Raw genomic sequence first — 26196 nt, 5'->3', positions numbered from 1 at the left:
ATTTTCCCCACACATGTACTGTATACATTTATGGAAATAAAGTATTTTTTTCACAAGGTCTGTGTCATGACTCCTAGACATGCATGTGTAATTGATAAAACTCGAAGCTAACCCCACCCATGCGTACTGATTTACGCACACACTCAAACACAGATTCGGTCGATCTGCATGCATGAAGCATTTAGATGTAAGTTTCCCATATGTATGTGTAATTAGCTTGAGTCAATTATTTTGGTGTGGATAAAGTTCCACAGCTACTCTTACAAGGGTGGAAAGCTTTTCGCCTTGGTAAGCTGTTTTCCACAGTGAGGAATAAACATAGTAAAATGCTAACATATGCTAATTGGAGTGCTTGCATTTCCATTTGCCCGCGGAGAATAGTGGGGTTCATTAACTGAACAAACAAAACCTCCTCTCTCGAAATATCACTTTAATTAGCACCACGAACACGAATACAAGCATCAGGGAAATGGGGGAGGCTCAACTCCAAATGCCATACCTGGATGTGAGCTAGAGGGCCTGTGACTTCTCTCTCTCTGTGCCCTTTTACATCTTACTTCTCAGGGAATTAGGTCCCACCATCAACAGATGAGAGCTGGCCACCGGCCAGAAATGAGTAGGGTATAATTAGGTCGTCGTATGGCTCAGATTGAAAATAATTCAGTTAATAAGGAAACGGGTGTCCGTAGAGAGCAGGGAGGGGAGCAGGTTAACCTTCTCTGCGGTAAGGTGATCCATAGGGACGGCTGAAGGGGCAGCCGTATTTAGGTCAGTTTGGCTGACTTTCAGATGCGTGAGGAATAGAGCTATGTTCCTAAAATAGAGGTGTGATCATTCTTTGTGCTCTTTGCTGTTTATTTAGAATCATTAAACAAAATACATTCAGATACATTGAATTCATGAATGAAAATGTGCAAACTCAAATTTTGGTATTTTTTAAACTCCGCATTTGTAGAAGTTTTAGTGAAATTGTTGTATTGTGTTTGGTGAAATAATGGTAGTAAAATACATCAAAATTGCTCAGTTGGTCTGTTACAGCAACCGGACACTCAGCAAAGGGCCGGGCAACTCCTGTCACTATCCATCATCAAACCATGTTGGTCATTTGCATTGGGAGCTGTCCATGGCCATGGTGCTGAAATTATTTTGACCAGTGGTTCTTTCCAAGCCAACTGCAATTTCGTCAGCCATCCACCAGAGGGCGCGTATGCTACTACTCAATAAATACTGGTGCGGTATGTTGGATTGAATGTCGTGAAGGCACCCCTCTTCCTCTCCATCTCCACGACACAAACTTTGCTTTGGAATACTGACTGATGAAAGTCATGCAGTGGTAAGAAAAAACAACAACTGAGGCAACGAAGAGAGGAATACATGAAAATAAAAAATATTTCCTGGGGGCCCCAGTGTTTTTTTTTCTCTTTGAGACGAGTGGTGGAAGACGTATTCAGATCCTTTATCTAACAAAAACTTTGTTACATAAATAGTGAAAAGTAAAGTAAAATTATTAAAGTAACAGCCAAAAAATACACATAAAGTATTAAAAGTAGGCTAATGCAGAAAAATGTACCATGTGTCAGTGTTACAATGTTATACTTATGCAGTGATGTGAAAGAAACAATTGAATGGTGCAGCTGGTTGTGATAGAGCTGATTTAACTACTTTATATACAGTTGGGTATCTTTAGTGCATCATATTCCATAAAATTGTGTTTTGTATGTAACATCTTAATTCTTAAAATACCTAGTAACTATAAGTGTAAATGTAGTGGACTGGAAGTATAGAGTAGCCTTAAATTAGCGCAAATAACTTAACACATCTTACTAAGTCTAATATAGCTCTTACACTCTTATGAATCCCACAAACAACATGCTTGTGACCAATTTACATCCCAGTAAAATGAGAGTTATTGATCACATTCAAATAATGGACTCAGATTTGATGGCAGTTTTATGGCAGCAGATATGGCAGTCAAATACTGGATGATATTGTATTCAACCATGATTCATATAAAATCACAATAAGTGATTGAGCATTAGCACCATCTTGTAACACTGGCGAGGCAACGTATTTAATCCAGCAGATGGCACCATTGAGTAAGAATCATTGCGCAGCACACCAAACAAACGGTCTCATCTGTGAAGAGTAGATGCATTTTACATTGTGCTCAGGGTGTGTGGCGCTGGAAGGTTACAATGACGTAATCCACAACCCTGTGAGACAAAAAAGGGAGCTTGGCTGATTTCATTTGGGGGCAGAAAATAACTGACAGAGTGGAAGAAGGGGCAGAATAACTTGTAGTTCTCTTGTCTCATTTTATTGAGACAGACACAGACTAAAACCACATAAAACAGCAAATCAAAGTTTATGATCTCACTTTAAGACATGAAACTATACATTTAGAAGTATTTAGACACATTTACTTTACATCTTGCACATGCATATTCAGATATTTTGTGCAAATGCAGACTACACGATTTTATTCTTGGTGTGCGTGTGTGTGTGTGTGTGTGTGTGTGTGTGTGTGTGTGTGTGTGTGTGCGTGTGTAGGGAGGGTTTTATGTATTCTGATGCATTTCTCACAATTATGTCTGACATGCAGTATCTTTGAAAGCTACAGGTGTTGTGCTGAATGTTTGTGTTCGATACAGATTTATAACCTTACAAAACAAGAGGCTCTGGTTTAATTTGCATTAAATATCAGAACCACTGTCCCAGATGCTGTTAGCTTAGAGTTTAAAAAAATATATTTTAGCCGAGCCACTACAGCCAACTTTGAAGCTTTTTCGCCACCAAGTGACAGAGGAAGGTGATACAACTTGGGTTGTAGTTGAAGAGTTTGTTTTATTGTAATTTAATTTGATTTGCGTAACTTTGTTGGCTGCTCTCAACCTATGATATTATCCCCTGGACGTTTCCATGCAGTACGCACAGCTTCAGTGCATTGTCAATGCATTTCAGCTTTTACAAAAGTTGGGTCCAATGTATCAACTTATTCAGGATGACTGTTTTTAGATTTGTTTGTTGCAATGTTCTTGCAGAGGTTTTGTAAAAAATAGGACGGAAAGAAATGTATAAACATGCAAGAATGTCAGGAGCCCTTTTTTTTTTTACAAATAAGCAATAAAAAGTGAGAGGCAACACTGATTAGAAGTCTTCAGACAAAGGCTTGCTGCACCTCTGACATTTAAACTATTTACATGTTGGAGTAGCCAAATGCCCGAAGCCTGGGTTCTGGCTCCTAATTCTCCAAACAAGCTATTTCTGCAGTTTGTCACAGGAAAATAAACACGCAGACTGAGATCTTCAATATGTCGTAGAGACCAAAACAAAACATAAAACAAGGAGCGACTTCAACGCGGTTGTGTGGAGATGAGACAACTTTGCAATGCTGTGTTTTACACAATCTGAAAGAAAAAGCACACAAGATAAAGCAAAACCTCAGTGGGCTCTAATCATAAACGCAAGTAGGAGGAGGGTTTTAAATGCCCTCATCTCTAACCTGTGGTTGCCTTTGTGAATAATATGTGCCTATGATCATATGACCACAGCAGGGTCACAGTCACAACCATAGAGGCCCCATGAACTGCTGTTAAAAGGTCTGACATACAGCCAGTGGTGGGAAATAACATATGTAGTAGTTACTAAAGGAGTAGCTAAGCACACACTTGAAGTAATTGTTGTTGTGAGAATGGTATATATTGCTTTTTACTTCTACTCCACTTATGACTTCTGGTGACTAGTTGTTCTCTCGAAAACCGATGTTGAATACAGTTATTGTAAGTTGCTTTGGATAAAAGCGTCTGTTAAATGACTGTAATGTAATGTAAAATGTAATGTACATTGCAGACAGTCCCCTAGAAGAGCGGACAAAATGTTACAGGTGCAAGCTGTCCTTTTCCCTTTGCAGGTCACATCATGGTTTTAAAAATTATATGAATTGAACCTGAAAAATGAGTCAGTGGAACAATGACTTTAAATGGTTAATTAGGGAAATACATGTTCCTGTTAGTGTCTTCATAATAAAAAAAGCTTGGCTTTCCCACAAACATCATGCACAATACAAGATATTCTAGGCTGTCAGACATGCTGATGATTTCAGACAGATAGACACAGGCTATGAAACATGAGTGATGAAAAGTCCCAGATATGGTAGTATCAACGTCATGCATTTAGTATCATTATATGTTATAGCCACATGTCACACCCGCACTCGCAAACAACACACATCTCTAGGGATCTCAAGGCTCCACCGTCACAGGAACATTCCTGTGCAGGACAACAACCCCTCTCGCCAGAAATTACCATTATATTAGATAACATCTAGTTGAGCCAACAGGCACATATCTGATCATATTAGATAATATTGAATTGAGCCAAAAGGTGCACGTGTACACGTACATGCACAAAATCGCAGATCAGGTTAAATAAGGGATGATGGATCGCACAGATGTGGGTCTTTATTTGCAATGTGTACAATTCTCGTCTATGGTCTCATCTCTTGTTGTCTCTCGAATTAGAATGATTTGTTCATTTGTTGTTGATTAATTCAATATGAGGTTCAATAACATCTAATGATCAAGGCTACCTGGGATTTGGCTCCTAATGAACAATAGGAAGGCTTCTCCTTGCACTTTATTTAATTTCCATTATTTGTAACAAGTTTCTTTGTTTTTTTGTTTTGGAAGTCTGCCTCTAGCTGGATTAATTTAAGCCATTGGCCAATTTTCTATTCCTTTTGGCTCCTCTGTTTCACATAAATGTGCACACTCGGCAGCAAAGAAAATCCCAAACCAGAGGAGAGCAATCAAACGGTGTAAAATAGTGACTTAAAATGCAATATATCTCCTTCCCTGTTTTCACAAAACAACACCAAACAAGGGAATCAGGTAAATGCAGATACAAAAGCTATATAAAGCTGGTAATAATAGAAAATAAATTCACCACAAGCAGCATTATTTAATTAACTTTTTACCTGGAATTGTTCAAATCCACAATAAATTGTTTTGAGCAGCTTTAAAAACATATTCAAGAGATATTAAACAAGGGTAGCTTGTTTTTTTTAAAATAAAGTCAATGATAGCATGACGTAAAACATTCCATTTACATGGACAATAAACTCAATTACATTATTTAATCCATTTTCTTGTCTAGGAGCTGAAACTGTTACCAGCATGGAATGGTTAAGAGGCATGGTACACCTGTTTGCCAGTTTTGAACAGGTCTTACTTGAGTGCTACAAATATGGGAACAGTGGTCGACAAGATCTTGAACCATGACCTCAACACATCAAGCTGCAGAAAGGCTGTGTTTGTGTTTTTGCCCTCGACTCTAAACCAACGTTTTCTCTTGAGGGACAATACGAATGAATTAAATTGAACTACACACACTGAACATGAAAAACAAATATCAAAACCAATGCATTGTGTGCTTGTGCAGACGTTTGTCCTGTGAGAAGTATTTTTTTGACAGGTCTTGGCCAACAAAGCTGATTCTGACTGCACTGTTACTGCACAATGTTTAGTTTCTGTCACAAGGTGTCACTGTTGACCATTAAAGCATAATGCATCTCTATCCTGGTAATCATGACACACCCATTTGTAAAGGGTGTATTATAGGACACAGCCTTTTGGAAGATGTGCTTTTTGTCTTTGACACGTCCTAAGATATTTTTCCGATCTTAAAAATCAACAAGCGTCACGTTTTCACAATCTGGAGTATTCTTTCTGGCAGACGAAAGGATGCATTTTTGGTCAACCGTCTTTGTCCTGTCTGCAGTATGGCCCAGCGCCTTGTGTGTGACACGGTACTCCATAGCCGAGGAGATGGAAAGGGGCTCTGTTGTGGCGAATCTTGCTGCTGATTTGGGACTTGAGCTTGGAGGTTTGGCACAACGAGAGGTAAAACTTGATATTTTCCATAACAAAAAGTATCTAGATGTCAATAAAAAGACGGGAGAGTTGTACATCGTGGAAAAGATGGACAGGGAATATCTTTGTCCGACAAAAACTACCGCCTGTTTCCTTAAGCTTGATGTTATCATAGAAAGCCCGTTACGCATCTTCAACATTGAACTTGGAATAACGGATATTAATGATAACGCTCCACATTTCCGAAGAGACAGAGTAGAGCTCGACGTTTCAGAATCGGCAACACCAGGAGAGAGATTCTCCCTGCCTAACGGTGTGGATCCAGATGTTGGCATGAATACAATTAAAACATACAAACTCAGTAACAGTGAACATTTTGCCATCGAAATGCAGACAGGCAGTGATGGAACTCAATATGTTGATTTGGTGTTGACCAAGTCTTTAGACCGAGAGGAGAATGCTGTTCATAATCTAATACTGACTGCTGTGGACGGTGGGGTCCCCGTGCGCTCCGGCACTGCCAATATTATTGTGAGAGTACAGGATACTAACGATAATCCTCCGCAGTTTGACGAACAGACTTACACAATTAATATGACAGAAAATTCCCCGATTGGAACATTAGTGATGAAGCTTAAAGCTACGGATCTTGATGAGGGTCTGAATTCAGAGATAGTCTACTCATTCACCCTTTACACATCAGAAAAAACACAAGACGTATTTGAATTGAACCCTAACACTGGGGAGATAACTGTGAAGGGTACTATTGACTATGAAGATATGACATTGTATGAGATGCACATTGAGGCAAGAGACAAGGGGACGCATCCCTTGCTGGGTCAGTGTAAAGTAGTCGTCCACGTGACGGACATGAATGACAATTATCCGGAAATTACCATACAGTCTGTAAAAAACACAGTGGATGAAAACATCCCAGTAGGAAGTGTCATTGCTGTTGTAGGTATAAGAGACAAAGACACTGGCAATAATGGAAACGTAAGCTTATCCATTAATCAGCCCATGCCATTCATTCTTAACAAGTCATCAGATACACCCATGCATTATAGGCTCATAGTGTCTGAACCTTTGGATCGTGAATCGGTACCTGAATATGACATCACACTGATTGTGACGGATGCAGGAACACCGCCTTTGTCTGACAACGAAACAATAACTGTGCATGTACTGGATGTTAATGACAACGCACCACAATTCCCTCAGTCATTTTATACTATACGTGTAATGGAGAATAACGCACCTGGAGCCCTGCTCAGTTCACTTACTGCGTTTGACCCTGACCTCCATGAAAACCAGTATCTAGTTTATTTAATCCTAGAGAAGGAGATAGCCAACACCTCCATGTCCATGCTGTTCTCCATCAATCCAGAGAACGGTAATCTTTACGCACTAAAAACCTTTGACTATGAGATCGAGAATGAGTTTATTTTCCACATGGAGGCCAGAGACTCTGGCTCTCCTCCACTCAGCAGTAACGTGACGGTCCACATCATTATAGTGGACCAGAACGACAACGCTCCGGTTATTGTGTCTCCGTGGCGCGCGCACGGCTCGGTGGTGGAGGAAAAGATCCCCAGATCCACCGATAAAGGCTCTCTGGTTTCAAAGGTGATAGCCTTAGACACCGACTCGGTGCACAACTCTCGGATTACGTACCAGTTTCTACAAGTGACTGACGCCACCTTGTTCAGTCTGGATCAATACAACGGAGAGATCCGGACTATGAGGATGTTCAGTTACAGAGACCCGCGCCACCAGCGAATGGTTGTTGCTGCAAAGGACAACGGGGATCCCGCTCTCTCTGCTACAGTCACCATCAAGCTGTCCACAGTGGAGACTGCCGTTAAGGCCTACTCTGACATGACTGAGGTGCCTCTAGAATATGACATCTTCTCAGACCTAAACCTGTATTTGGTCATCGGTCTGGGCTCGGTGTCATTTCTCCTGCTGATCACCATATTGGTCACCATCGTCCTCAAGTGTCAGAAACCCAAGCCCAGCAAAGCGGCTCCTCCCTGCAGGAACAGTGTGATCAGTGAGAGGAACTCCATCGCAGATTCCACTCTGGTGTCCAACGATGCCTACTGGTACAGTCTGTTTCTAGCAGAGACCAGGAAAGGAAAGATGGTGGTTAGACAGCCTGTGCCAAAGGGCTCCAGATACATCGTGTCGAGTTTACCAAGAGGCACAGGACTGACCGACACGAGCGGCTCAGCGGCTTCCACTCTGCAGGTGAGAGTCTAATGCACACGTGTTTGTATAATTCATGAATCATCAATATTTAGTTATATTTCATTTGACAATGTAGTTTTTTCAGCTAGTACTCTTCATCAATACAACTTAAAAATAGTGTCAATAAATCAATATATTCTCGTCAGCGATACAATATTTAAACTCAGAATGATGCCAATAAACTAGTCTTTATGGTACATATTTTTAAACTGAATTAAATAGTCTTGAAAACCTAAAGGGTGGCGCTGTTTTGTTAGTAAAATGCCAGAATAAGCGCCATGACAGTGAATCGTTGTCGTGAGGGCAGATCGTTGAACAACCGGACAGCTCGGTGGTGCTGAATCTCCACGACGAAACCTGCTCACCCTCTTCAGCCACGAAATATCCTCGGGATTAAAATTGTGAGAATATGTTCGGGATTAAGCCGTTAGAGCAAAAGTCAATATTTCTGGAAACGAACATAATTTTCTTTGAAGTGCAGTAAACCGGCACATAACAATGGAGTCCTTTGTAACAATGCAGTCTTGTAAAAGGTACGTGCTGCTCGTTGTTCTTTTTTCTATCGTTCGTAACACATTGACTTCAGTGACTCATTATTCAATACCTGAGGAGATGAAAGAAGGATCAGTTGTAGCAAACCTTGCTACCGATCTCAGTCTGGATGTTAAAACACTGAACCAGAGGAAGATGCGTCTCGACATCATTGCAAACAAGAAATATCTGGATGTGAACAAAGAGACTGGTGAACTGTATATTGTGGAAAAGATTGACCGGGAAAATATTTGTCCTGCAAAATCGTCTTGTTATCTCAGATTGGAGGTAATACTAGAAAACCCAGTTCGCATTTTTAACATAGAAGTAGAAATATTAGATATCAACGACAACGCCCCTCAGTTTCGAAGAGACGTCATTCATTTAGATATATTTGAAGTGGCGTCAAAAGGAGAGAGATTCTCTCTCAGTAATGCAGTTGATCCTGATGTTGGAACCAATTCAGTGAAAACGTACCACCTGAGTGAGAGTGAACATTTTAATATTGAAGTACAGACTGGCAGAGAAGGGTCTAAATTTGTCGAATTAATATTGAAAACGGCCTTAGATCGAGAGCAGCATGCTGTTCATAATTTAATACTCACAGCTGTAGATGGAGGAACACCTGCTCGTTCTGGCACTGCAAGTGTTATTGTTCGTGTTTTAGACACAAATGACAACACTCCTACTTTTGAAAAAGTTAATTACAACATAACAATAAGAGAAAATTCTCCTATTGGAAGCCTTGTTGTTCATCTCAATGCAACAGATTTAGATGAAGGGTCAAATTCTGATATTACGTATTCATATAGTTTATATACGTCAGAGAAAACACAAGACACATTTAATCTGAATCCTTCTAGTGGTGAAATTACTGTGAAAGGAATGCTAAACTATGAGGATTTCAGGATTTATGATATGGAAGTTATAGCAACTGATAAAGGAGTGAGTGCATTATCAGGACAATGTACCATAAAGATTCTGGTTGAAGACATGAATGACAACCATCCAGAAATATCCATTAAATCATTCCAGAGTCCAGTCAATGAAAACATAGAATTAGACACAGTGATAGCTGTAGTTAGTGTCAGTGATAAAGACTCAGGTGACAATGGAGTGGTTGATCTTCACATTCCAGATAATATGCCTTTCAAACTGAGGGAGTCCTCTGATAACTATTATGAATTAGTAGTGTCACAGCCATTAGACCGTGAGAAGGTTCCAGAATATGACATCACTTTCACTGTGACAGACAGAGGTTCTCCTCCTTTATCTGACAATGAAACTATGACGTTAGAACTGCTGGATGTTAATGACAATGTTCCACAGTTCCCTCAGTCATTTTATACTATACGTGTAATGGAGAATAACGCACCTGGAGCCTTGCTCAGTTCACTCACTGCGTTTGACCCTGACCTCCATGAAAACCAGTATCTAGTTTATTTCATCCTAGAGAAGGAGATAGCCAACACCTCCATGTCCATGCTGTTCTCCATCAATCCAGAGAACGGTAATCTTTACGCACTAAAAACCTTTGACTATGAGATCGAGAATGAGTTTATTTTCCACATCGAGGCCAGAGACTCTGGCTCTCCTCCACTCAGCAGTAACGTGACGGTCCACATCATTATAGTGGACCAGAACGACAACGCTCCGGTTATTGTGTCTCCGTGGCGCGCGCACGGCTCGGTGGTGGAGGAAAAGATCCCCAGATCCACCGATAAAGGCTCTCTGGTTTCAAAGGTGATAGCCTTAGACACCGACTCGGTGCACAACTCTCGGATTACGTACCAGTTTCTACAAGTGACTGACGCCACCTTGTTCAGTCTGGATCAATACAACGGAGAGATCCGGACTATGAGGATGTTCAGTTACAGAGACTCGCGCCACCAGCGAATGGTTGTTGCTGCAAAGGACAACGGGGATCCCGCTCTCTCTGCTACAGTCACCATCAAGCTGTCCACAGTGGAGACTGCCGTTAAGGCCTACTCTGACATGACTGAGGTGCCTCTAGAATATGACATCTTCTCAGACCTAAACCTGTATTTGGTCATCGGTCTGGGCTCGGTGTCATTTCTCCTGCTGATCACCATTCTGGTCACCATCGTCCTCAAGTGTCAGAAACCCAAGCCCAGCAAAGCGGCTCCTCCCTGCAGGAACAGTGTGATCAGTGAGAGGAACTCCATCGCAGATTCCACTCTGGTGTCCAACGATGCCTACTGGTACAGTCTGTTTCTAGCAGAGACCAGGAAAGGAAAGATGGTGGTTAGACAGCCTGTGCCAAAGGGCTCCAGATACATCGTGTCCAGTTTACCAAGAGGCACAGGACTGACCGACACGAGCGGCTCAGCGGCTTCCACTCTGCAGGTGAGAGTTTAATGTACACGTGTTTGTATAATTTATGAATCATCAATATTTAGTTATATTTCATTTGACATTGTAGTTTTATCAGGTAGTACTCTTCATCAATACAACTTAAAAATAGTGTCAATAAATCAATATATTCTCGTCAGCGATACAATATTTACTCGGAATGATACCAATAAACTAGTCTTCATGGTATATATTGTTATACGGAATTGAAAAGCCTTGAAAACCTAAAGGGTGGCGCTGTTTTGTTAGTAAAATGCCAGAATAAGCGCCATGACAGTGAATCGTTGTCGTGAGGGCAGATCGTTGAACAACCGGACAGCTCGGTGGTGCTGAATCTCCACTACGAAACCTGCTCACCCTCTTCAGCCACGAAATATCCTCGGGATTAAAATTGTGTGAATATGTTCGGGATTAAGCCGTTAGAGCAAAAGTCGATATTTCGGGAAACGAACATAATTTTCTTTGAAGTGCAGTAAACCGGCACACAACAATGGAGTCCTTTGTAACAATGCAGTCTTGTAAAAGGTACGTGCTGCTCGTTGTTCTTTTTTCTATCGTTCGTAACACATTGACTTCAGTGACTCATTATTCAATACCTGAGGAGATGAAAGAAGGATCAGTTGTAGCAAACCTTGCTACCGATCTCAGTCTGGATGTTAAAACACTGAACCAGAGGAAGATGCGTCTCGACATCATTGCAAACAAGAAATATCTGGATGTGAACAAAGAGACTGGTGAACTGTATATTGTGGAAAAGATTGACCGGGAAAATGTTTGCACAACCAAGTCATCTGCGTCTTGTTATCTCAGACTGGAGGTAACACTAGAAAACCCAGTACGAATTTTTAACATAGAAGTAGAAATATCGGATATGAACGACAACGCCCCTCAGTTTCGCAGAGAGGCCATTCATTTAGATATATCTGAAGGGGCGTTAAAAGGAGAGAGATTGTCTCTCAGTAATGCAGTTGATCCTGATGTTGGAACCAATTCAGTAAAAACGTACCACCTGAGTGAAAGTGAACATTTTAATATTGAAGTACAGACTGGCAGAGATGGCTCAAAGTTTGCTGAATTAATCTTAACAAAGACTTTAGATCGAGAGCAGCATGCTGTTCATAATTTAATACTCACAGCTGTAGATGGAGGAACACCTGCTCGTTCTGGCACTGCAAGTGTTATTGTTCGTGTTTTAGACACAAATGACAACACTCCTACTTTTGACAAATTAAACTACAATTTAAAAATAATGGAAAATTCTCCAATTGGAAGCCTTGTTGTTCATCTCAATGCAACAGATTTAGATGAAGGGTCAAATTCCGATATTACGTATTCATATAGTTTATATACGTCAGAGAAAACACAAGACACATTTAATCTGAATCCTTCCAGTGGTGAAATTACTGTTAAAGGAATGCTAAACTATGAGGATTTCAGGATTTATGATATGGAAGTTATAGCAACTGATAAAGGAGTGAGTGCATTATCAGGACAATGTACCATAAAGATTCTGGTTGAAGACATGAATGACAACCATCCAGAAATATCCATTAAATCATTCCAGAGTCCAGTCAATGAAAACATAGAATTAGACACAGTGATAGCTGTAGTTAGTGTCAGTGATGAAGACTCTGGTGACAATGGAGTGGTTGATCTTCATATTCCAGATAATATGCCTTTCAAACTGAGGGAGTCCTCTGATAACTATTATGAATTAGTAGTGTCACAGCCATTAGACCGTGAGAAGGTTCCAGAATATGACATCACTTTCACTGTGACAGACAGAGGTTCTCCTCCTTTATCTGACAATGAAACTATGACGTTAGAACTGCTGGATGTTAATGACAATGTTCCACATTTCCCTCAGTCATTTTATACTATACGTGTAATGGAGAATAACGCACCTGGAGCCTTGATCAGTTCACTCACTGCGTTTGACCCTGACCTCCATGAAAACCAGTATCTAGTTTATTTCATCCTAGAGAAGGAGATAGCCAACACCTCCATGTCCATGCTGTTCTCCATCAATCCAGAGAACGGTAATCTTTACGCACTAAAAACCTTTGACTATGAGATCGAGAATGAGTTTATTTTCCACATCGAGGCCAGAGACTCTGGCTCTCCTCCACTCAGCAGTAACGTGACGGTCCACATCATTATAGTGGACCAGAACGACAACGCTCCGGTTATTGTGTCTCCGTGGCGCGCGCACGGCTCGGTGGTGGAGGAAAAGATCCCCAGATCCACCGATAAAGGCTCTCTGGTTTCAAAGGTGATAGCCTTAGACACCGACTCGGTGCACAACTCTCGGATTACGTACCAGTTTCTACAAGTGACTGACGCCACCTTGTTCAGTCTGGATCAATACAACGGAGAGATCCGGACTATGAGGATGTTCAGTTACAGAGACTCGCGCCACCAGCGAATGGTTGTTGCTGCAAAGGACAACGGGGATCCCGCTCTCTCTGCTACAGTCACCATCAAGCTGTCCACAGTGGAGACTGCCGTTAAGGCCTACTCTGACATGACTGAGGTGCCTCTAGAATATGACATCTTCTCAGACCTAAACCTGTATTTGGTCATCGGTCTGGGCTCGGTGTCATTTCTCCTGCTGATCACCATATTGGTCACCATTGTGCTCAAGTGTCAGAAACCCAAGCCCAGCAAAGCGGCTCCTCCCTGCAGGAACAGTGTGATCAGTGAGAGGAACTCCATCGCAGATTCCACTCTGGTGTCCAACGATGCCTACTGGTACAGTCTGTTTCTAGCAGAGACCAGGAAAGGAAAGATGGTGGTTAGACAGCCTGTGCCAAAGGGCTCCAGATACATCGTGTCGAGTTTACCAAGAGGCACAGGACTGACCGACACGAGCGGCTCAGCGGCTTCCACTCTGCAGGTGAGAGTCTAATGCACACGTGTTTGTATAATTCATGAATCATCAATATTTAGTTATATTTCATTTGACAATGTAGTTTTTTCAGCTAGTACTCTTCATCAATACAACTTAAAAATAGTGTCAATAAATCAATATATTCTCGTCAGCGATACAATATTTAAACTCAGAATGATGCCAATAAACTAGTCTTTATGGTACATATTTTTAAACTGAATTAAATAGTCTTGAAAACCTAAAGGGTGGCGCTGTTTTGTTAGTAAAATGCCAGAATAAGCGCCATGACAGTGAATCGTTGTCGTGAGGGCAGATCGTTGAACAACCGGACAGCTCGGTGGTGCTGAATCTCCACGACGAAACCTGCTCACCCTCTTCAGCCACGAAATATCCTCGGGATTAAAATTGTGAGAATATGTTCGGGATTAAGCCGTTAGAGCAAAAGTCAATATTTCTGGAAACGAACATAATTTTCTTTGAAGTGCAGTAAACCGGCACATAACAATGGAGTCCTTTGTAACAATGCAGTCTTGTAAAAGGTACGTGCTGCTCGTTGTTCTTTTTTCTATCGTTCGTAACACATTGACTTCAGTGACTCATTATTCAATACCTGAGGAGATGAAAGAAGGATCAGTTGTAGCAAACCTTGCTACCGATCTCAGTCTGGATGTTAAAACACTGAACCAGAGGAAGATGCGTCTTGACATCATTGCAAACAAGAAATATCTGGATGTGAACAAAGAGACTGGTGAACTGTATATTGTGGAAAAGATTGACCGGGAAAATGTTTGCCCAACCAAGTCATCTGCGTCTTGTTATCTCAGACTGGAGGTAACACTAGAAAATCCACTACGAATTTTTAACATAGAAGTAGAAATATCGGATATGAACGACAACGCCCCTCAGTTTCGCAGAGAGGCCATTCATTTAGATATATCTGAAGGGGCGTTAAAAGGAGAGAGATTCTCTCTCAGTAATGCAGTTGATCCTGATGTTGGAACCAATTCAGTGAAAACGTACCACCTGAGTGAGAGTGAACATTTTAATATTGAAGTACAGACTGGCAGAGAAGGGTCGAAGTTTGCAGATTTAATCTTAACAAAGACTTTAGATCGAGAGCAGCATGATGTTCATAATTTAATACTCACAGCTGTAGATGGAGGAACGCCTGCTCGTTCTGGCACTGCAAGTGTTATTGTTCATGTTTTAGACACAAATGACAACACTCCTACTTTTGACAAATTAAACTACAATTTAAAAATAATGGAAAATTCTCCAATTGGAAGCCTTGTTGTTCATCTCAATGCAACAGATTTAGATGAAGGGTCAAATTCCGATATTACGTATTCATATAGTTTATATACCTCAGAGAAAACACAGGAAACATTTAATCTGAATCCTTCTAGTGGTGAAATTACTGTTAAAGGAATGCTAAACTATGAGGATTTCAGGATTTATGATATGGAAGTTATAGCAACTGATAAAGGAGTGAGTGCATTATCGGGACAATGTACTATAAAGATTCTGGTTGAAGACATGAATGACAACCATCCAGAAATATCCATTAAATCATTCCAGAGTCCAGTCAATGAAAACATAGAATTAGACACAGTGATAGCTGTAGTTAGTGTCAGTGATAAAGACTCTGGTGACAATGGAGTGGTTGATCTTCACATTCCAGATAATATGCCTTTCAAACTGAGGGAGTCCTCTGATAACTATTATGAATTAGTAGTGTCACAGCCATTAGACCGTGAGAAGGTTCCAGAATATGACATCACTTTCACTGTGACAGACAGAGGTTCTCCTCCTTTATATGACAATGAAACTATGACGTTAGAACTGCTGGATGTTAATGACAATGTTCCACAGTTCCCTCAGTCATTTTATACTATACGTGTAATGGAGAATAACGCACCTGGAGCCTTGCTCAGTTCACTCACTGCGTTTGACCCTGACCTCCATGAAAACCAGTATCTAGTTTATTTCATCCTAGAGAAGGAGATAGCCAACACCTCCATGTCCATGCTGTTCTCCATCAATCCAGAGAACGGTAATCTTTACGCACTAAAAACCTTTGACTATGAGATCGAGAATGAGTTTATTTTCCACATCGAGGCCAGAGACTCTGGCTCTCCTCCACTCAGCAGTAACGTGACGGTCCACATCATTATAGTGGACCAGAACGACAACGCTCCGGTTATTGTGTCTCCGTGGCGCGCGCACGGCTCGGTGGTGGAGGAAAAGATCCCCAGATCCACCGATAAAGGCTCTCTGGTTTCAAAGGTGATAGCCTTAGACACCGACTCGGTGCACAACTCTCGGATTACGTACCAGTTTCTACAAGTGACTGACGCCACCTTGTTCAGTCTGGATCAATACAACGGAGAGATCCGGACTATGAGGATGTTCAGTTACAGAGACCCGCGCCACCAGCGAATGGTTGTTGCTGCAAAGGACAACGGGGATCCCGCTCTCTCTGCTACAGTCACCATCAAGCTGTCCACAGTGGAGACTGCCGTTAAGGCCTACTCTGACATGACTGAGGTGCCTCTAGAATATGACATCTTCTCAGACCTAAACCTGTATTTGGTCATCGGTCTGGGCTCGGTGTCATTTCTCCTGCTGATCACCATATTGGTCACCATCGTGCTCAAGTGTCAGAAACCCAAGCCCAGCAAAGCGGCTCCTCCCTGCAGGAACAGTGTGATCAGTGAGAGGAACTCCATCGCAGATTCCACTCTGGTGTCCAACGATGCCTACTGGTACAGTCTGTTTCTAGCAGAGACCAGGAAAGGAAAGATGGTGGTTAGACAGCCTGTGCCAAAGGGCTCCAGATACATCGTGTCCAGTTTACCAAGAGGCACAGGACTGACCGACACGAGCGGCTCAGCGGCTTCCACTCTGCAGGTATGGAATAAACTCAATTAAATTAATGTAAACTGAGTATGTCCATCAAATAGACACAAAAATGAATATGTGAAACGCGTGTATATAACTTATTTATCTATATTGCAATGGTTTTACGCACACAAACCGGCGCGTAAAAGTGTAAAACGAAGAAAAAGACTGTGACATCATTCTTGCACTGATAAATGACCATGTAATTTAAGTTTAGTGAAAAAAACCTGTAAATATATATTTCTAAAAACTAAATGAATGTATGCAAAATATACAAATATAAAACAAATAAAAAAAAACTTGTATTATTGTTTGCATCATACCTGAAACAAATAATTCCAAACGTTTGATTCATCTTTAATCCAAAATTAGGATCCCACACAACTTACATTTGTTAAACGAAATTTTGACTTCTCCGATATTTTACGAGATGCAAAGACACATGAAGGACATTTCACGTCGCTGCTTTCCACAAAAACATATATCTAATGAAATATTCGTTCTCGCGATAGTTCATTGATGCTGGGCAGGCAGACATATTGTACATCCCTGCTGATAACAGCATAAAGAAACGTTTTCCTTGAACACCCTCGTTGGCGTTCATCATTGAATTAAACGACTTTGTCTAATTTCTTCAACGGACATCAAATGTCAAGGTTCTAAATACGGATTCTTTACAATGGCTCGTCAGTATTCCTGGAGATGGTACGTTTCAGTATTTATCTTTATTTTTGCCCTGATGAACACGGTATCTACCGTCACCCATTATTCTGTTCCCGAAGAAATGGAGGAAGGCTCTGTCGTTGCTAATTTAGCAACTGATTTGGGATTAGACGTGAAGACTCTGATTAAAAGAAAAATGCGCGTCGACGTTGTAGGCAATAAGAAATATCTTGATATCAACAAAGACACGGGGGAGCTGTTTTTTCTAGAAAGGATAGACAGAGAGCTGTTATGCCCGTCGAAGACAACTACATCATGCTTTCTAAGATTGGACGCTACAATTGAAAACCCAATACGAATGTTTAATATAGAGGTGGAAATTATGGATATTAACGACAACGCTCCACATTTTCGAAGAGGAACGATGCACTTGGACATCTCTGAATCAAGCCCCGTTGGGGAGAGATTCTCATTGAATAATGCTGCAGACCCAGATGTTGGAACAAATTCTGTGAAAGATTACCATCTGAGCTCAAGTGAACACTTCTCCATTGAAATTCAGACCGGAAGAGATGGGACGAAGTTTGCTGATTTGATTCTGAAAACAGCTTTGGATAGAGAGCAGCAGGCTGTTCATAATCTAATTCTCACTGCTGTGGACGGTGGAGTCCCCACGCGCACAGGTACAGCCAGTATCATTGTTCGCGTGCTCGATGTGAACGACAACGCCCCTTCATTTAACAAAGACAAATACATTGTAGATGTGATGGAAAACTCCCCGATTGGCAGTCTAGTAATAAACCTAAACGCCTCTGATTTAGATGAAGGTTCAAATTCGGATATTGTTTATTCATATAGTTTATATACATCAGAAAGAACGCAACAGGTGTTTATCTTGAACCCAGAGAATGGTGAAATCAGAGTGAGAGAGGTGATAAATTATGAAGAATTTAAGCTTTATGACATGGAGATTATTGCCAGCGATAAGGGGCCTAACTCCTTATCTGGACAGTGTAAACTCTCAATTCAGGTGACAGACATGAATGACAATCATCCAGAAATATCTATTAAATCATTTCAGAGTCCAGTCAATGAAAACATAGAATTAGACACAGTGATAGCTGTAGTTAGTGTCAGTGATAAAGACTCTGGTGACAATGGAGTGGTTGATCTTCATATTCCAGATAATATGCCTTTCAAACTGAGGGAGTCCTCTGATAACTATTATGAATTAGTAGTGTCACAACCATTAGACCGTGAGAAGGTTCCAGAATATGACATCACTTTCACTGTGACAGACAGAGGTTCTCCTCCTTTATCTGACAATGAAACTATGACGTTAGAACTGCTGGATGTTAATGACAATGTTCCACAATTCCCTCAGTCATTTTATACTATACGTGTAATGGAGAATAACGCACCTGGAGCCCTGCTCAGTTCACTCACTGCGTTTGACCCTGACCTCCATGAAAACCAGTATCTAGTTTATTTCATCCTAGAGAAGGAGATAGCCAACACCTCCATGTCCATGCTGTTCTCCATCAATCCAGAGAACGGTAATCTTTACGCACTAAAAACCTTTGACTATGAGATCGAGAATGAGTTTATTTTCCACATCGAGGCCAGAGACTCTGGCTCTCCTCCACTCAGCAGTAACGTGACGGTCCACATCATTATAGTGGACCAGAACGACAACGCTCCGGTTATTGTGTCTCCGTGGCGCGCGCACGGCTCGGTGGTGGAGGAAAAGATCCCCAGATCCACCGATAAAGGCTCTCTGGTTTCAAAGGTGATAGCCTTAGACACCGACTCGGTGCACAACTCTCGGATTACGTACCAGTTTCTACAAGTGACTGACGCCACCTTGTTCAGTCTGGATCAATACAACGGAGAGATCCGGACTATGAGGATGTTCAGTTACAGAGACCCGCGCCACCAGCGAATGGTTGTTGCTGCAAAGGACAACGGGGATCCCGCTCTCTCTGCTACAGTCACCATCAAGCTGTCCACAGTGGAGACTGCCGTTAAGGCCTACTCTGACATGACTGAGGTGCCTCTAGAATATGACATCTTCTCAGACCTAAACCTATATTTGGTCATCGGTCTGGGCTCGGTGTCATTTCTCCTGCTGATCACCATTCTGGTCACCATTGTGCTCAAGTGTCAGAAACCCAAGCCCAGCAAAGCGGCTCCTCCCTGCAGGAACAGTGTGATCAGTGAGAGGAACTCCATCGCAGATTCCACTCTGGTGTCCAACGATGCCTACTGGTACAGTCTGTTTCTAGCAGAGACCAGGAAAGGAAAGATGGTGGTTAGACAGCCTGTGCCAAAGGGCTCCAGATACATCGTGTCCAGTTTACCAAGAGGCACAGGACTGACCGACACGAGCGGCTCAGCGGCTTCCACTCTGCAGGTGAGAGTTTAATGTACACGTGTTTGTATAATTTATGAATCATCAATATTTAGTTATATTTCATTTTACATTGTAGTTTTATCAGGTAGTACTCTTCATCAATACAACTTAAAAATAGTGTCAATAAATCAATATATTCTCGTCAGCGATACAATATTTACTCGGAATGATACCAATAAACTAGTCTTCATGGTATATATTGTTATACGGAATTGAAAAGCCTTGAAAACCTAAAGGGTGGCGCTGTTTTGTTAGTAAAATGCCAGAATAAGCGCCATGACAGTGAATCGTTGTCGTGAGGGCAGATCGTTGAACAACCGGACAGCTCGGTGGTGCTGAATCTCCACTACGAAACCTGCTCACCCTCTTCAGCCACGAAATATCCTCGGGATTAAAATTGTGAGAATATGTTCGGGATTAAGCCGTTAGAGCAAAAGTCAATATTTCTGGAAACGAACATAATTTTCTTTGAAGTGCAGTAAACCGGCACACAACAATGGAGTCCTTTGTAACAAAGCAGTCTTGTAAAAGGTACGTGCTGCTCGTTGTTCTTTTTTCTATCGTTCGTAACACATTGACTTCAGTGACTCATTATTCAATACCTGAGGAGATGAAAGAAGGATCAGTTGTAGCAAACCTTGCTACCGATCTCAGTCTGGATGTTAAAACACTGAACCAGAGGAAGATGCGTCTCGACATCATTGCAAACAAGAAATATCTGGATGTGAACAAAGAGACTGGTGAACTGTATATTGTTGAAAAGATTGACCGGGAAAATATTTGCCCAACCAAGTCATCTGCGTCTTGTTATCTCAAACTGGAGGTAACACTAGAAAACCCAGTACGAATTTTTAACATAGAAGTAGAAATATTGGATATGAACGACAACGCCCCTCAGTTTCGCAGAGAGGCCATTCATTTAGATATATTTGAAGTGGCGTCAAAAGGAGAGAGATTCTCTCTCAGTAATGCAGTTGATCCTGATGTTGGAACCAATTCAGTGAAAACGTACCACCTGAGTGAGAGTGAACATTTTAATATTGAAGTACAGACTGGCAGAGATGGCTCAAAGTTTGCTGAATTAATCTTAACAAAGACTTTAGATCGAGAGCAGCATGCTGTTCATAATTTAATACTCACAGCTGTAGATGGAGGAACACCTGCTCGTTCTGGCACTGCAAGTGTTATTGTTCGTGTTTTAGACACAAATGACAACACTCCTACTTTTGACAAATTAAACTACAGTTTACAAATAATAGAAAATTCACCAATTGGAAGCCTTGTTGTTCATCTCAATGCAACAGATTTAGATGAAGGGTCAAATTCCGATATTACGTATTCATATAGTTTATATACGTCAGAGAAAACACAGGAAACATTTAATCTGAATCCTTCTAGTGGTGAAATTACCGTTAAAGGAATGCTAAACTATGAGGATTTCAGGATTTATGATATGGAAGTTATAGCAACTGATAAAGGAGCGAGTGCATTATCAGGACAATGTACCATAAAGATTCTGGTTGAAGACATGAATGACAATCATCCAGAAATATCTATTAAATCATTCCAGAGTCCAGTCAATGAAAACATAGAATTAGACACAGTGATAGCTGTAGTTAGTGTCAGTGATAAAGACTCTGGTGACAATGGAGTGGTTGATCTTCATATTCCAGATAATATGCCTTTCAAACTGAGGGAGTCCTCTGATAACTATTATGAATTAGTAGTGTCACAGCCATTAGACCGGGAGAAGGTTCCAGAATATGACATCACTTTCACTGTGACAGACAGAGGTTCTCCTCCTTTATCTGACAATGAAACTATGACGTTAGAACTGCTGGATGTTAATGACAATGTTCCACAGTTCCCTCAGTCTTTTTATACTATACGTGTAATGGAGAATAACGCACCTGGAGCCCTGCTCAGTTCACTCACTGCTTTTGACCCTGACCTCCACGAAAACCAGTATCTAGTTTATTTCATCCTAGAGAAGGAGATAGCCAACACCTCCATGTCCATGCTGTTCTCCATCAATCCAGAGAACGGTAATCTTTACGCACTAAAAACCTTTGACTATGAGATCGAGAATGAGTTCATTTTCCACATCGAGGCCAGAGACTCTGGCTCTCCTCCACTCAGCAGTAACGTGACGGTCCACATCATTATAGTGGACCAGAACGACAACGCTCCGGTTATTGTGTCTCCGTGGCGCGCGCACGGCTCGGTGGTGGAGGAAAAGATCCCCAGATCCACCGATAAAGGCTCTCTGGTTTCAAAGGTGATAGCCTTAGACACCGACTCGGTGCACAACTCTCGGATTACGTACCAGTTTCTACAAGTGACTGACGCCACCTTGTTCAGTCTGGATCAATACAACGGAGAGATCCGGACTATGAGGATGTTCAGTTACAGAGACCCGCGCCACCAGCGAATGGTTGTTGCTGCAAAGGACAACGGGGATCCCGCTCTCTCTGCTACAGTCACCATCAAGCTGTCCACAGTGGAGACTGCCGTTAAGGCCTACTCTGACATGACTGAGGTGCCTCTAGAATATGACATCTTCTCAGACCTAAACCTGTATTTGGTCATCGGTCTGGGCTCGGTGTCATTTCTCCTGCTGATCACCATTCTGGTCACCATTGTGCTCAAGTGTCAGAAACCCAAGCCCAGCAAAGCGGCTCCTCCCTGCAGGAACAGTGTGATCAGTGAGAGGAACTCCATCGCAGATTCCACTCTGGTGTCCAACGATGCCTACTGGTACAGTCTGTTTCTAGCAGAGACCAGGAAAGGAAAGATGGTGGTTAGACAGCCTGTGCCAAAGGGCTCCAGATACATCGTGTCCAGTTTACCAAGAGGCACAGGACTGACAGACACGAGCGGCTCAGCGGCTTCCACTCTGCAGGTGAGAGTCTAATGCACACGTGTTTGTATAATTTATGAATCATCAATATTTAGTTATATTTCATTTGACATTGTAGTTTCATCAGGTAGTACTCTTCATCAATACAACTTAAAAATAATGTCAATAAATCAATATATTCTCGTCAGCGATACAATATTTAAACTCAGAATGATGCCAATAAACTAGTCTTTATGGTACATATTTTTAAACTGAATTAAACAGTCTTGAAAACCTAAAGGGTGGCGCTGTTTTGTTAGTAAAATGCCAGAATAAGCGCCATGACAATGAATCGTTGTCGTGAGGGCAGATCGTTGAACAACCGGACAGCTCGGTGGTGCTGAATCTCCACTACGAAACCTGCTCACCCTTTTCAGCCACGAAATATCCTCGGGATTAAAATTGTGAGAATATGTTCGGGATTAAGCCGTTAGAGCAAAAGTCAATATTTCTGGAAACGAACATAATTTTCTTTGAAGTGCAGTAAACCGGCACACAACAATGGAGTCCTTTGTTACAATGCAGTCTTGTAAAAGGTACGTGCTGCTCGTTATTCTTTTTTCTTTCGTTCGTAACACATTGACTTCAGTGACTCATTATTCAATACCTGAGGAGATGAAAGAAGGATCAGTTGTAGCAAACCTTGCTACCGATCTCAGTCTGGATGTTAAAACACTGAACCAGAGGAAGATGCGTCTTGACATCATTGCAAACAAGAAATATCTGGATGTGAACAAAGAGACTGGTGAACTGTATATTGTGGAAAAGATTGACCGGGAAAATGTTTGCAATACCAAGTCATCTGCGTCTTGTTATCTCAAACTGGAGGTAACACTAGGAAATCCATTACGAATTTTTAACATAGAAGTAGAAATATTGGATATGAACGACAACGCCCCTCAGTTTCGAAGAGACGCCATTCATTTAGATATATCTGAAGCGGCGTTAAAAGGAGAGAGATTCTCTCTCAGTAATGCAGTTGATCCTGATGTTGGAACCAATTCAGTGAAAACGTACCACCTGAGTGAAAGTGAACATTTTAATATTGAAGTACAGACTGGCAGAGATGGCTCAAAGTTTGCTGAATTAATCTTAACAAAGACTTTAGATCGAGAGCAGCATGCTGTTCATAATTTAATACTCATAGCTGTAGATGGAGGAACACCTGCTCGTTCTGGCACTGCAAGTGTTATTGTTCATGTTTTAGACACAAATGACAACACTCCTACTTTTGACAAATTAAACTACAATTTAAAAATAATGGAAAATTCTCCAATTGGAAGCCTTGTTGTTCATCTCATTGCAACAGATTTAGATGAAGGGTCAAATTCCGATATTACGTATTCATATAGTTTATATACGTCAGAGAAAACACAAGACACATTTAATCTGAATCCTTCTAGTGGTGAAATTACTGTGAAAGGAATGCTAAACTATGAGGATTTCAGGATTTATGATATGGAAGTTATAGCAACTGATAAAGGAGCGAGTGCATTATCGGGACAATGTACAATAAAGATTCTGGTTGAAGACATGAATGACAACCATCCAGAAATATCCATTAAATCATTCCAGAGTCCAGTCAATGAAAACATAGAATTAGACACAGTGATAGCTGTAGTTAGTGTCAGTGATAAAGACTCTGGTGACAATGGAGTGGTTGATCTTCACATTCCAGATAATATGCCTTTCAAACTGAGGGAGTCCTCTGATAACTATTATGAATTAGTAGTGTCACAGCCATTAGACCGGGAGAAGGTTCCAGAATATGACATCACTTTCACTGTGACAGACAGAGGTTCTCCTCCTTTATCTGACAATGAAACTATGACGTTAGAACTGCTGGATGTTAATGACAATGTTCCACAGTTCCCTCAGTCATTTTATACTATACGTGTAATGGAGAATAACGCACCTGGAGCCCTGCTCAGTTCACTCACTGCGTTTGACCCTGACCTCCATGAAAACCAGTATCTAGTTTATTTCATCCTAGAGAAGGAGATAGCCAACACCTCCATGTCCATGCTGTTCTCCATCAATCCAGAGAACGGTAATCTTTACGCACTAAAAACCTTTGACTATGAGATCGAGAATGAGTTCATTTTCCACATCGAGGCCAGAGACTCTGGCTCTCCTCCACTCAGCAGTAACGTGACGGTCCACATCATTATAGTGGACCAGAACGACAACGCTCCGGTTATTGTGTCTCCGTGGCGCGCGCACGGCTCGGTGGTGGAGGAAAAGATCCCGAGATCCACCGATAAAGGCTCTCTGGTTTCAAAGGTGATAGCCTTAGACACCGACTCGGTGCACAACTCTCGGATTACGTACCAGTTTCTACAAGTGACTGACGCCACCTTGTTCAGTCTGGATCAATACAACGGAGAGATCCGGACTATGAGGATGTTCAGTTACAGAGACTCGCGCCACCAGCGAATGGTTGTTGCTGCAAAGGACAACGGGGATCCCGCTCTCTCTGCTACAGTCACCATCAAGCTGTCCACAGTGGAGACTGCCGTTAAGGCCTACTCTGACATGACTGAGGTGCCTCTAGAATATGACATCTTCTCAGACCTAAACCTCTATTTGGTCATCGGTCTGGGCTCGGTGTCATTTCTCCTGCTGATCACCATATTGGTCACCATTGTGCTCAAGTGTCAGAAACCCAAGCCCAGCAATGCGGCTCCTCCCTGCAGGAACAGTGTGATCAGTGAGAGGAACTCCATCGCAGATTCCACTCTGGTGTCCAACGATGCCTACTGGTACAGTCTGTTTCTAGCAGAGACCAGGAAAGGAAAGATGGTGGTTAGACAGCCTGTGCCAAAGGGCTCCAGATACATCGTGTCCAGTTTACCAAGAGGCACAGGACTGACAGACACGAGCGGCTCAGCGGCTTCCACTCTGCAGGTATGGAATAAACTCAATTAAATTAATGTAAACTGAGTATGTCCATCAAATAGACACAAAAATGAATATGTGAAACGCGTGTATATAACTTATTTATCAATATTGCAATGGTTTTACGCACACAAACCGGCGCGTAAAAGTGTAAAACGAAGAAAAAGACTGTGACATCATTCTTGCACTGATAAATGACCATGTAATTTAAGTTTAGTGAAAAAAACCTGTAAATATATATTTCTAAAAACAAAATGAATGTATACAAAATATACAAATATAAAACAAATTAAAAAAAACTTGTATTATTGTTTGCATCATACCTGAAACAAATAATGCCAAACGTTTGTTTTATCTTTAATCCAAAATTAGGATCCCACACAACTTACCTTTGTTCAACGAAATTTTGAATTCTCCGAAATTGTACGAGATGCAAAGACACATGAAGGACATTTCATGTCGCTGCTTTCCACAAAAACATATATCGAATGAAATCTTCGTTCTCGCG

At 41.5% G+C, this 26196-nt stretch overlaps 7 protein-coding genes across 7 annotated transcripts; all 7 read left to right on the top strand.

Annotated features, from left to right (window-relative positions):
* Positions 1 to 5741: 5741 nt before the first annotated feature.
* pcdhb (protocadherin b) lies at positions 5742 to 8132 on the top strand. The gene has a single exon (XM_076103127.1). The coding sequence runs from the start codon at positions 5742 to 5744 to the stop codon at positions 8130 to 8132; it is 2391 nt and encodes a 796-aa protein (XP_075959242.1).
* A 486-nt stretch (positions 8133 to 8618) lies between these two features.
* LOC142962549 (protocadherin alpha-C2-like) lies at positions 8619 to 11030 on the top strand. The gene has a single exon (XM_076103100.1). The coding sequence runs from the start codon at positions 8619 to 8621 to the stop codon at positions 11028 to 11030; it is 2412 nt and encodes an 803-aa protein (XP_075959215.1).
* Positions 11031 to 11514: 484 nt separating this feature from the next.
* LOC142962529 (protocadherin alpha-C2-like) lies at positions 11515 to 13932 on the top strand. Its single transcript, XM_076103069.1, has one exon. It carries the CDS (start codon positions 11515 to 11517, stop codon positions 13930 to 13932), a length of 2418 nt encoding a protein of 805 aa, XP_075959184.1.
* A 486-nt stretch (positions 13933 to 14418) lies between these two features.
* LOC142963073 (protocadherin alpha-C2-like) lies at positions 14419 to 16845 on the top strand. Its single transcript, XM_076103772.1, has one exon. The coding sequence runs from the start codon at positions 14419 to 14421 to the stop codon at positions 16843 to 16845; it is 2427 nt and encodes an 808-aa protein (XP_075959887.1).
* A 709-nt stretch (positions 16846 to 17554) lies between these two features.
* On the top strand, positions 17555 to 19903 carry LOC142963071 (protocadherin alpha-C2-like). Its single transcript, XM_076103771.1, has one exon. It carries the CDS (start codon positions 17555 to 17557, stop codon positions 19901 to 19903), a length of 2349 nt encoding a protein of 782 aa, XP_075959886.1.
* A 484-nt stretch (positions 19904 to 20387) lies between these two features.
* LOC142962548 (protocadherin alpha-C2-like) lies at positions 20388 to 22805 on the top strand. The gene has a single exon (XM_076103099.1). The coding sequence runs from the start codon at positions 20388 to 20390 to the stop codon at positions 22803 to 22805; it is 2418 nt and encodes an 805-aa protein (XP_075959214.1).
* Positions 22806 to 23291: 486 nt separating this feature from the next.
* On the top strand, positions 23292 to 25718 carry LOC142963070 (protocadherin alpha-C2-like). Its single transcript, XM_076103770.1, has one exon. It carries the CDS (start codon positions 23292 to 23294, stop codon positions 25716 to 25718), a length of 2427 nt encoding a protein of 808 aa, XP_075959885.1.
* Positions 25719 to 26196: the final 478 nt, after the last annotated feature.

This window comes from Anarhichas minor, unplaced genomic scaffold (genome assembly GCF_050575085.1).
Source record: "Anarhichas minor isolate MPS153535 unplaced genomic scaffold, ASM5057508v1 ptg000028l, whole genome shotgun sequence".
Lineage (NCBI taxonomy): Eukaryota > Metazoa > Chordata > Actinopteri > Perciformes > Anarhichadidae > Anarhichas > Anarhichas minor.
The sequence above is the reverse complement of the archived record's forward strand: the minus strand, read 5'-3'. Positions and strand labels throughout refer to the sequence as shown.